The 12,027-nt window shown below is 34.2% G+C and overlaps 2 protein-coding genes across 2 annotated transcripts; both read left to right on the top strand.

Annotated features, from left to right (window-relative positions):
- The first annotated feature begins 1,902 nt into the window (after nt 1–1,902).
- LOC114190652 (fructose-1,6-bisphosphatase, cytosolic) lies at nt 1,903–5,454 on the top strand. The gene is made up of 12 exons (XM_028079617.1): nt 1,903–2,147; nt 2,460–2,507; nt 2,646–2,720; nt 2,795–2,856; nt 2,961–3,027; nt 3,160–3,273; nt 3,591–3,677; nt 3,827–3,897; nt 3,976–4,041; nt 4,420–4,506; nt 4,619–4,694; nt 5,147–5,454. Exons 1-12 carry the CDS (start codon nt 1,989–1,991, stop codon nt 5,258–5,260), a joined length of 1,026 nt encoding a protein of 341 aa, XP_027935418.1. The 5' UTR covers nt 1,903–1,988; the 3' UTR covers nt 5,261–5,454.
- A 3,666-nt stretch (nt 5,455–9,120) lies between these two features.
- LOC114191094 lies at nt 9,121–11,464 on the top strand. Its single transcript, XM_028080261.1, has one exon. It carries the CDS (start codon nt 9,807–9,809, stop codon nt 11,157–11,159), a length of 1,353 nt encoding a protein of 450 aa, XP_027936062.1. The 5' UTR covers nt 9,121–9,806; the 3' UTR covers nt 11,160–11,464.
- The last annotated feature ends 563 nt before the right edge of the window (nt 11,465–12,027 follow it).

The following is a 12,027-nucleotide window of genomic DNA, read 5'->3' as shown; positions in this document are numbered from 1 at the left end:
GGTAAATTGAACAAATATGTGGAAAGTTGCTTGCTACTTTGCGTACAATTTTTTAAATTTTGATAATCAATTTTTTTATCATTCAAAAGATTTACTACTTATATACCACAAATTTGATTACCAGGCACAAAAATTAACCTTTATTATTTGAACTAGGTGATTGGCTTGAAGAAAAAAATAGGTCAAACCAGATAGACAGATAAGAGTGGCACATTAAACAAATATGTGGGAAGGTGCTTGCTACTTTGCGAAGAACTTTTTAAATTTTGATAATCAATTTTTTTTATCATCCAAAATATGTACTTCTTATATACCACAAATTTGATTACCAGTCACAGAAATCAACCCTTATTGTTTGCACTAGGTGGCTGGCTTGAAAAACAAAATAGGCCAAACCACATAGGCAGATAAGAGGGGCACATTGAACAAATATGTCGGAAGGTGTTTGCTACTTTGCGAACAACTTTTTAAATTTTGATAATCAATTTTTTTTATTATCCAAAAGATGTACTTCTCATCTACGACAAATTTTATTACAAGTGACATGAATCAACTCTTATTGTTTGCACTAGGTGGCTTGACTTGAAGAAAAAAATAGGGCAAACCAGATCGATAAATAAGAGGGACACCTTGAACAAATATGTGTATTGGAACAAATATGTGCATTGAAACAAGTGATGTAAATTCTTCATTTCTTATAGTTGATATATATATATATATATATATATATGAGAATTCAACAAAAATATATTTCCTCCATTCCACACATTGTTGTCAGAAGTGATTTTTGGTGACAGTCTGTGACATGTGATATCTTCCATGTTTTCAAGTATTTTATGCTGCAAATTAAAGTAGTGCAACAATTTTTTTGTCATTTCAAGAAGTGTTAATACTTACTACCTATGAGCTTCTTGCTTTGTTAAACTCTATTACATTCTCTTTGCTTCTTCGTTGCTCCTCTTTCATTTCTTCTGTTTTCTGTTCATCCTTCCCATGAAGAAAAGCGTAAAGTCTATTAATTAATTACATTGAAAATTCTTCAATTTACGACCAATGAAAGTTTTTTTATGTAAGAGAATTTAAAGTAATGTAAAATAATTAAGAGGGGAAGGTGTTAACGAAAGAAAGGAAATGAACTAATACCTACAGGGGAAATTAAGAGAAGAGAGAAGAAAAGGAGGGAAATAACGAAAACGAAAAAGGAGAAATAGTTGTGTGAGACTATAATATAATATTTTTATGTGCTACAGTGGTTAAAAACATTAAGCTTTTATAACATAGAGACTAAAGGATTTGATAGGAACTAACAATTGATGCTTAAGTGTAAAATTAGTGAATAATAGAAACTAAATGAGTAACTAAAATGCCTTTTTGAGCTATTGAAATCGAGTTGTTTATCCTTAACCTTATCTAATAATTAATAAAAACGAGAAATATATGGGATATTAGTTTATATGCTTTTATAAATAAATAAATATGTTAAAATATTAAATAAAAATTAATTAGGTGAAAATAATTGTTGTAGTGGATGAACGATTCTCTTACATGGTGTACACAAATTAGGTTAAAAGGCCGAAAATACACATAATGTGGATAAAACGGAGCATTTTTTGTAAGGTTTAGAATGGTTGCTTGCTGGAAACTACAGAGAAGATGTATCTTTCAACACAAAAAAATAAAAAATAAAAAACAAAAGAAGAGAAAGGTGCATCCACACATAATCATATAATATAAGATAAAACGTTGTATCGTACCTGAAATTTGCATGGTGGTATCTTGTCGTGTCGTGCATGACGACGAAAATCGTTATCCGCCGCCATCACCACGAGCTCACCCTCTCCCTACGCCTTCCACGTGTCACCCCAAACTTCCTTTCCCCATAGATAATATCATCTCTTTCTCTTTCTCTATATTGAAATCAAAAACTCATATGCATAAGCATGTAATGTAAGTATATCATCACTTTGTGGGTTAGTGAAGAGTGAAAGATGGATCACAGTGCGGATGCTCAACGCACAGACTTGATGACCATAACCCGTTTCGTGCTGAACGAACAGTCGAAGCAACCTGAGGCTCGCGGCGATTTCACAATCTTGCTCAGTCACATTGTTCTTGGCTGCAAGTTCGTTTGTTCTGCTGTTAACAAGGTTCTTCTTTCTTATACTTTCCGACTAATTCATTCCCTGTCATTTCATTACCACTCTCGCATGTTCAATGTCTATGCATGCCACCGTTTCATTTTATCCACTTCAAACAAGTTCCAACCATTGTTATTTCAATGAGTATCAGGTGAAAACGCATAAACAAACAGTATGAATAAGTTGAAATCTAGATCAGATCGCTCTAATACAATGTTATTTGACACATATACACATGCCCGAGATTTATTTTACTTGTTTCTTTATGAATCGGTTTATATAGATATGAAAATTTTTTAATTATAAGAATTGATTACGCAGGCGGGTCTTGCTAAGCTTATTGGACTAGCTGGAGAGACAAATGTCCAGGCAAGTGGCTGATAAATAAATCTTAGTTATGCATATTATTCCAGCATGGTAACTTTCTACTGTGTGATGATTTGATCCTCTTTGATTAATTATTATCATTTTTTTATTGAATTTGTTTTTTAATTATCCGGAATAAAGGGCGAGGAGCAGAAGAAACTGGACGTTCTTTCCAATGATGTCTTTGTGAAGGCTCTGGTCAGCAGTGGACGAACAGTGAGTCATGAATGTTGTGAAGGCTCTCTCTATGATCCATAGACATTTGTTGATGGGTTCAAATATTTTTGCAGTGCATCTTGGTGTCTGAAGAAGATGAGGAAGCAACATTTGTGGAGCCTTCTAAGCGTGGAAAGTTGTTAACCTATCTATAATCTAGTAGTGTTTCTTCCCAAGTGTTTTTTTAACATTCATTTTCCTTAGTCTAATCATTTAGTACGAATTTTTTTTATTGTGCAGGTACATAGTTGTTTTCGATCCGCTGGATGGTTCCTCTAACATTGATTGTGGTGTTTCTATTGGCACAGTATGTCTAATATCTGAAATGCAATCCATGTTCTTCTCTTTCCATTATATATATTTACTCACACACACACATTATATTCCAGATTAACTACAATATTGCAGTTGTCAATTGAGTGTGTTGTGTTCCATTTAGATTTTTGGGATTTATTTGGTGAAAGAAAACCGCGAACCAACCATAGAAGACGTTTTGCAACCCGGGAAGAACATGTTGGCTGCTGGTTATTGTATGTATGGAAGCTCTTGCACGGTATGGTATTAAATCCCTGTTCAAGTTTCTGTCTTTTTTTCCCTCAGAGAGCTTCAATTTCTTCTCTTTGTGTTTATGATAACTTTTTAAGGGGGTATCCAAGTTACTGATCGATTTTTACTAACAATAGATAATAGTACGTTGTGTCGGTGTGAATTTTTGTATTGACTTGACTATTTTTATAAGGATAAGCTCGGTTTCTTTTGTTTTGTTTGTTTTCCTGTGCACCTATGGACTAAGTTGTCGTATGCTTTAATTAATTTTAATTCATTCCAAAACTATAAATTTTTGAACCACTAATTTGGGACATTTTACAGTTTGTGTTAAGCACCGGAAGAGGTGTGAATGGTTTCACCCTTGATCCATCTCTTGGAGAGTTCATTCTTACTCACCCTGACATCAAGGTACTAATCTACCAGTTCATCAATAACTATATTGCACATTGCTATTCTCTCTCGAAATGCTCTTGCTTGGGGACTCGACTCTTTAAAAGGTCACAAAGTGCTTTACTTGAATCATGTTAATTGCTTTATCTATATGGTTCACCATTCAGGTCCCGAAGAAAGGAAAGATCTATTCAGTGAATGAAGGAAATGCTAAAAACTGGGATGGTCCTACTACCAAGTATGTATAAATCCAATGTTTCAGACACCACAAGGCAATTTATGAGTTGTGACACTTTCCTTTCTTGCATCTGTTCAGGTATGTGGAAAACTGCAAGTTTCCAAAAGATGGTTCATCACCAAAGTCCTTAAGATATGTTGGAAGGTATATATATATATATATACATATAGACTATAATGGATTCTCAGTCCTCCAAGTAGTTTCATTGCTGTTAGAGTATAGCATGCTTTGATTTACAGTGTGATCAAATACCTTCAAAATCAAGGGGGCTACTTCAAAATCACGTCAAAAGCATAACTTTTCAAAAGCAACAATGTGTTGCTTCTCATTCATCATGAAATTGAAATCGATTTGGGTTGACTCTATTGCCTCCCCAAACACGCTATTAGTCCTCATATAGTTGCTCTGCAACCAAGATGTGGCTACTGAATGACTAAGTCATATATGTTTTTGGTGACCTTAACAAAAAACATTTTGTATCGGTTGATGACATGGCTTTGTCTGTATTTGTATGATTAACAGCATGGTAGCTGATGTTCACCGCACATTTCTTTATGGAGGTATCTTTCTGTACCCGGCTGATAAAAAAAGTCCAAATGGGAAACTTCGGTATGCCATGCTCAATCACTTCCTTATTTCCTGAGTAGCATATGCAATATTCCTACACTGTTTATGGTTTAACTGAAGAAATGATTGCAAAAATTTTCTTTGATTGGTGCAGTGTTCTCTACGAAGTCTTCCCAATGTCATTCTTGATGGAGCAAGCAGGAGGACAGGCTTTCACCGGCAAGGAAAGGGTAATTTACCAAAAACAGTTTTTAAGTTCTGTCATATCGTTTTCTTCCTGTGTTGGTTGAAGGAGCAGGCACTCGGTGTGCCATTGCATTATCACAAAGTTTCAAATAAAACCAATTTATATTATATAAATAAGTGCAAAATTCATTTTAGAAGTTAATTTAGAAGTTAATTTATAAGATTGAGTTAACTTTAAAGTCCATTTTCTAACCGACATGATATTAGAGTTTATTTTAGTAAAATTTAATGTTTTGTTGAATTTATTATTTTACCCGCTATCGGATCATCTATTAATATCTATTTCATCCGACAATATATATATCTATCACGGCGGAGTGTATCGGTAGTCCTTCACCTTGATGAAGTTGTGCACCATAAATTGTGTCTTGTTTTCTCTTATCTGATAATTGAGAGAGTGAAATTGATATATACGTATGTATATGTATATGAACAGGCACTTGATTTGGTTCCGACAAAGTTGCACGAGAGATCTCCCATATTCCTTGGTAGCTATGAGGATGTGGAGGAAATCAAGGCCCTTTATGCTGCTGATCAAAAATTGGAATGAAAGAAACCATAATTCTTTGTCTTTTCCAACTTACAGTCAATTCTCATCTAATTGTTGCACAGATACATTGCCATGTATATATGTCAAGAAGGCTTGTTAATGGTTTGTGATTTACAAAAGGTATTATATTACGTGATATCCAAATACATTTTAATTTAATAATTTCAATATATAGCAATATTTTAATTTTTGTAGATAGTTTTCTGATGATTTCTTGATTATTATAATGTTAAAATTGCATTTTGTCTAAGTATTTAACATTTTTTAATTTCTCATCGTTGATATCATTTTACTAGATTTTTAAAGTGATATGGTATGTTAGTGTTTGTTTCTTATTAATGTATGATTTTGTGAAAATTTATGACTAGTGAATTTTGTCAATAAACAAATTTATACTAATTGCAAAGCCCTTAACATAATTTTATGATTGATTTTAATTATTTGTTGAACACATTAGTCCGACATCATTTGAAGGAAGTACACTAATAGATTTTTCTTTCTTCCTATAGTTCCCTTTTAATAACTAACCATTGGATGGAACAATATGTCATGGGATAATAAGAATAATAGGTAATGTTACCTTTTTCCTTTTTCTTAATAAAGAGGTAAACTAACATTCAATCATCATTATTGATAATAAATTTATTAAGCTCTACACACTAACTTATTACATTTGATTATTTTGTTTGACTTAAGAAATAAATAAATAAATGATTCACAATGTCAACTAAACTTAACAAAATTTGATTAAAAGGACTAAATTCACCCATTTTTTAAGGATTGAGAATTAGATTGGTTCAAAGTTTTAAAGATGGACTAATTTAAATTTTCACTTAAAGTTAAAAGACGAACAACATATTTAACCTAAAAGTAAATAAGTAAATAAATATAAGAGGATGGAGGGAGGAAGGAGTATATAAATTGAGTTTGACCTCGACTCCTAAGCGATGTGAGACTTGTTGTGTGTAACAAAACAAGCCCCCAGTTGAGGCAAAGGGAGTTGTCGTCGTCCCCATGTGGGTGCCAAAATGTTCTTATACAAAGAGCCAAGTGATCTCAAGAGTTTCCTTCTCTCACTTATGCTCCTCGCAAAAGTTGTATACCTGCAGGCACTCTAATGCTCAAGTTAGGAATCTTTAATCTTTCAATAAGATATCTAAGGGATGATTGAACTCAGAAAAAACATACCTCCTCTACAAATAGACCCTTACTTTATATTACCTGTCACTAACCCTGACTTTATTACCTCTTTATTACCTTTCATAAACACTAATAACTCTTCATCAATGCCGCATTGCAACTGCCGATACTGTTGAGCGCTCCATTACATTTTCTCACTCAACCTAGAACTACCACTGTCAGTATGCATGTACACTACCCATACTAGGCTAGGACACCCACACCTCTTGCTTGGGCCGACATATACTCGACCTTTTCCTTTGCCTAGTTGGGCCGAGATATACACAACCATTAATCATGACCATCTCGGTCCGCTCCTTTAAACCACTCATTCTCCTTGTGGATGGAAATGGGCCGAGATATACTCAACCCCCTATGTTCCCATGTTCCCAGTCTCCCAACTCCTCTGTACACCAGCTCCTCATACACCAATCCCCTGTACTAGCTCCTCTGCACACCAGCTCCTTTATACGCCAGCCCCTGCACCAATTCATTGTATATATAAGCTCCTTTATACACCAGTCCTTCTGCACCAACTCCTCTGTACACTACCCCAACCCCTATGTACAATAACCAACCTAGAAATGAAATAAAGTACCTAACATAACTTGTATTTAAGAATATATTATGATTCATTAGTAATCTTAGATTCTTGATCTTAAGGCATGTTGGTTTGTGAAGGATTCAAGAGATTGAGTCTTAATAAAAAAACATAGACTTAAGTTGCTAAGGGATTAAGATTTGAATAAATTTGTAAGTTGATTTTAACATGAAACTAAAATTGAGTTGTTTGAGTATGCATAAGAATAGCAATGTACTTACAAACGTTTCTATTTTATTATGCATACCAAGTGTTTGATAAAAAATTGTGTATTTTTGTAAAATTATTGTCTAAATTGGTCATCAAATACAGCTATACTTGTCACTTAAAGCTAAATACTAACAATATATAGGTATTTGTGTATCTACATGTCCGAACACACTTATATCTATGACATATGAGATCTCAAAATGTAATAATATATGAAGCATTAAGTAGTGGAATATATGTATAAATATTTATAAAATTTACTAAATGTTTATGGATAGTATTTTTATTAGTTTTTATATTATTTATAAATACACCATAAAAATATTTATAGATAACATTAATTAATTTTAAAGTTTTAGTTTTAATAATAAATAACTTATGCATTTTCATTTACTAAACCAAAAATTATAAATAAAAAAACTAAATTCAATAGTACATATTTTTTATTCTTATAGTTTCTTAAATTTCAAAAAATACAAAAGTAATGGTTTGAAATGTCTTTTTTTATTTATCTTATAAAATCAAAATTTTCATATAATATGTACATAATTGTACATTTTATTCAGAATCCATATCAAAAACATGGGAAAACAAATTTTTATATTAAGCCATTCTTTCTTAAGAAAAAACAACAAACTATTGTTCCTTTGCAAACCTAACTTTAAAAAGTTATTTTCTTACTTTTATTCATAACAATTATTTTCAAGAAAAAAATTATTTATATTATTTTTTAAAAACTAGAGAAGATGTTAAATTTTTCTTTTCAAAATTTTAGATTTTGCAAATGTGTTGACTCATTAAACAAATTAAAAATATATTTATATTTCTGTATTCTTATATAGCGTGAAGACACATTCGCTGTCCCTTTACATTATCCGATGCGGTTGAAAAATATTTCTAATCATGTAAAGCGATTGGGTGAGTGTGTATAGCACACGCATCCGCTCCAATACTATTTGAGTATTATAACGATAAATTTCCAAGTGTTACTAAAAAATTCTCCACTTTTGTCGTGGTCGAAAAAGTAGAGTTGAAAATTTATTTATCAGAACTCTGATTCCCCACACTTTCCTCCAATAACAGTATACTAGTATCAGATCAATAAGATATAAAATAACCCCTTCAAATTATATGGGAGAATGAATAAATTAACTGAAAAGGAAGAGAAGAGATACATGAACATGAGATTGTTTGATGCCTAGATTATACTTGTTGGAGATTAAATTAAATTTTTATATCTCTTGGACTGTCAAGTTGCAACAAAAAGAGGTCCGACATCATTTTATGCCGATTATAATATATGTTTGGCGCGTTATCTTCGATTATTCTAAGAATTTCTATACGGTATAAATGTAATATAAAATGTGTACTGTTTCGAATGCGACAGCAACTTGTCTTGGAAGGACCCACTAAATCTCCCAATACATTGAACCTGTTAAGGTTCGTGTTTTTCCATCATGTGACGTCATACGTATAACAACTATTAAACTAGTTTGACGTATGACACGTACTTTTAGTATAATATATTTATTTTGTATGAATTTTTTTTAGCTAAAACTATAATTTTAGTTTATTAACTTACCTATTATTGAAAATGAAGGAAATTGTTGTCAATGATACACACTTCTAGTATAATGTGTTTGTTGTGTGATTTTGTAGGTAAAATTATAATTGGGGTTATTAACTTATCCATTACTGGAAGTGAGTAAAATTGTAAAAAAATGGTAATTTTAAGTAAAATTAATGCTACAAATACTTCAAAGAAAATTTATAATTATTTTTTCTCTTTTCATCAAATAAGGGCCTTGCTGGCGTTATGCTTTGTTACATCATTTCGAGGCCAGTGTTGAATAAATTAGTGTCTCAATTAATTGATGGATCATTTCTGAAATGTTTCATTAAATGACAAAAGGTGAGTCACAGACTAGATGACACGCCCTTCTCTCCTCTCATCGTGTTTGTTCTTCACTTGGTTTTCCTGATACTCTTCCTTTGTGGGGGTGGGGTTCTTCTCAGTATTCACATCCTTCAACCCTTGCTCTGCTTCACGGGAGATGTATTTCTCGTGATCTTCGGTTCTGGATTCTGGGATTGGTTGCATGAAGGTCTTTTTGGGCTTCTGGGGGTGCTGTTCTTTGCATGTTTCGAGCAGATAAGTACTTGGCTTCCTTGATGAGCCTTGAAGGTTTCTGATGCTGTTTTTCTGCACTTTTTGAACCCTATTCCTTTGTTTTGCATTTGGGTATTGTTTTGAAGCTGTCCGTTCAGTTGGTGTGTTAGTTTTTCTCTTTATGTGTGTGGATTTGGGATTTGGTCTCTGTGAAATGATGTTTGTGAGATAGATTTATGCCTGTTAAATTGGTGGCTGTTTTTAATTGAAGATCAAGAGGGTAATAAATGAAAATGAAAAAGCTGATGGATGATTGAGCTTGAATGAGTTTGCATGCTTTCAATATGTGGATAATGTGAAAAGGGTTGAAAGAAATTGGGTTGGAGCTAGGATTTGAGGTCTAATGGGTTCACTGGTCTGATTTGGGTTGTGGTTTGTGCGAAGCAATGGAAGGGAATTTGCCCCAGGGAGGTATTATTCAAGGTGGAACGTCTTTCGGTGGCTTTGATTTGCCGGGATCAATTCGGGTTCAGCATCAAGCACAACATCCACATGCCATGCACCAACATCAAACTCATCCGCGTCAAGGATCTTCTGTACATTCCACTGTTCATGATGTTTTCCCTCTTACAATGGGAACTCTGCAGAACTGTGACCAAACTATTTCAATGACAGAGTTTAGTAAAGGAGACAGGTGCAAAAACTCAGCGAGTGAGGAAGACGAGCCGAGCTTTACCGAGGATGGTGTTGATTGTCACCATGAAGCTAGCAGAGGGAAGAAAGGATCACCATGGCAGCGAGTGAAGTGGACTGATAAGATGGTAAAACTTCTGATAACAGCTGTTTCTTATATCGGTGAGGATGTAACTGTTGATGGTGGTGGCAGTGGAAGAAGGAAGTTTGCAGTGTTACAGAAGAAGGGTAAGTGGAAATCTGTTTCCAAGGTCATGGCTGAGAGGGGTTATCACGTTTCACCTCAGCAATGCGAGGATAAATTCAATGATCTCAATAAAAGGTATAAAAAGCTTAACGATATGCTTGGGAGAGGCACTTCTTGTCAGGTTGTTGAAAATCCTGCACTGTTGGATGTAATAGATTTTCTTTCTGATAAAGAAAAGGACGATGTTCGAAAAATACTAAGCTCAAAACACCTGTTCTATGAGGAGATGTGTTCTTACCATAATGGTAACAGGTTGCATTTACCCCATGATCCTGCATTGCAACGTTCACTCCAGTTAGCGCTGCGAAATAGGGATGATCATGATAATGATGACATGAGAAGGTCCCACCACGACGATCACGGCGAAGATGATCCAGATGTGGAAATTGATGATCATGATGACCTTGAAGAGAATTGTGCTTCTCATGGTGATAGCAGAGGAATATATGCACCATTAGGTGGACCTGTGAAGAAACTGAAACAAGGCCAAGGCCAAGGCCAAGAAGATGGTAATACTTTTGGCAATTCTATAAATTCTCAGGACTACAACAGAAGTTCATATCCCCATGGGCAGATGATCCAATCTGATGTGAATCAAGGTTTACCTGAAAGCATGAGAGCAGCTTGGTTACAGAAGCAATGGGTTGAATCTCGCTCACTTCAGTTAGAGGAACAAAAGCTACAAATTCAGGTTGAGATGCTGGAACTAGAGAAACAGAGATTCAAGTGGCAGAGGTTTAGTAAGAAAAAGGATCGGGAGTTGGAGAAGCTAAGTCTAGAAAATGAAAGAATGAAGCTTGAAAATGAACGTATTGCTTTAGAACTCAAGCGAAAGGAAATGAGCACTGGCTTTAAATAGGTCAGCACTCTTGCAAGCTTTGCAGCAATTGCATTACATGCACGGTGCTCAATTTTTCTTTCTTTTGCTGTCTTTGGTAAGTTGTTTGTTTAGTTCAAATTATGGGTTTTTTATTTGGGAACTTTGCAAATCTAACTTTCCCTCTTGCTTGTACCGTTTAAGTTTGTTAATAGTAGTGCATGAGGGTTAGACTCTACTGAAGTTTTGTTGCCTATGTTCAAAGACTATGTAGCTGAAATACCTTTAATCTTTTCAATTTGTAATTTTAAATTTCTGGTATTATTAATTGTCTGTTCTTCCATTTATCTTACAGCCTGTATTTATTCTTCTGGTGATTTATTTGTTTTCTTCATTCTGTGAAATCATTCATGTCCCTAATAAAATTCTGATAGAGTATCAGTGCTCTCTCTTGGAGAGAGCAGTGATTCTGCTGTAAAAGCAGAGAAATAGGTAGAAGTGAAGTTGTGGATACAGAAGATCTGTTGATGCATGTAACAACAATAGATTGAAGGAAGTTACTGAAGATTCTTACAAGGAAGAAACAGCAGTGGAGGAAGATTTCATTCACTTGTGCAAGGACGCAACAGAAGCGTTTGCACAATGGAATGGAATTGAGCAACAATGAAGATTAGCTCCTCCGCCACGATTGATTTCGTCTTCCATGCGCAAGATTCACTAAATCTTCCTTGGTTTGCACTTGAGAAGCTTGAATCAGCAAAAGCTTCCTTGTAATGTCATCTATCACCCAGTACCTGCGTTCTTTTTTCCTTTTTTGCAGTTGTCAGTGATGCCCCCTCACCCACCATTGACTTTTTCTTGTGTTTTACTTCTTCATTGGACTCTAGTCTTCCTTGGGTGCCATTGGCAA

The sequence above is a fragment of the Vigna unguiculata genome, chromosome 7, assembly GCF_004118075.2.
Source record: "Vigna unguiculata cultivar IT97K-499-35 chromosome 7, ASM411807v1, whole genome shotgun sequence".
NCBI classification, from domain to species: domain Eukaryota; kingdom Viridiplantae; phylum Streptophyta; class Magnoliopsida; order Fabales; family Fabaceae; genus Vigna; species Vigna unguiculata.
The sequence above is the reverse complement of the archived record's forward strand: the minus strand, read 5'-3'. Positions and strand labels throughout refer to the sequence as shown.

Excerpts from the sequence above, each read along its gene's own strand:
- LOC114190652 (XM_028079617.1), top strand. The coding sequence starts at position 1,989 with ATGGATCACAGTGCGGATGCTCAACGCACAGACTTGATGACCATAACC. Across the intron at positions 2,721-2,794 it reads TGGTCAGCAGTGGACGAACA|TGCATCTTGGTGTCTGAAGA; the intron begins GTGAGTCATGAA and ends ATATTTTTGCAG. Across the intron at positions 4,507-4,618 it reads AGTCCAAATGGGAAACTTCG|TGTTCTCTACGAAGTCTTCC; the intron begins GTATGCCATGCT and ends TGATTGGTGCAG.
- LOC114191094 (XM_028080261.1), top strand. The coding sequence starts at position 9,807 with ATGGAAGGGAATTTGCCCCAGGGAGGTATTATTCAAGGTGGAACGTCT.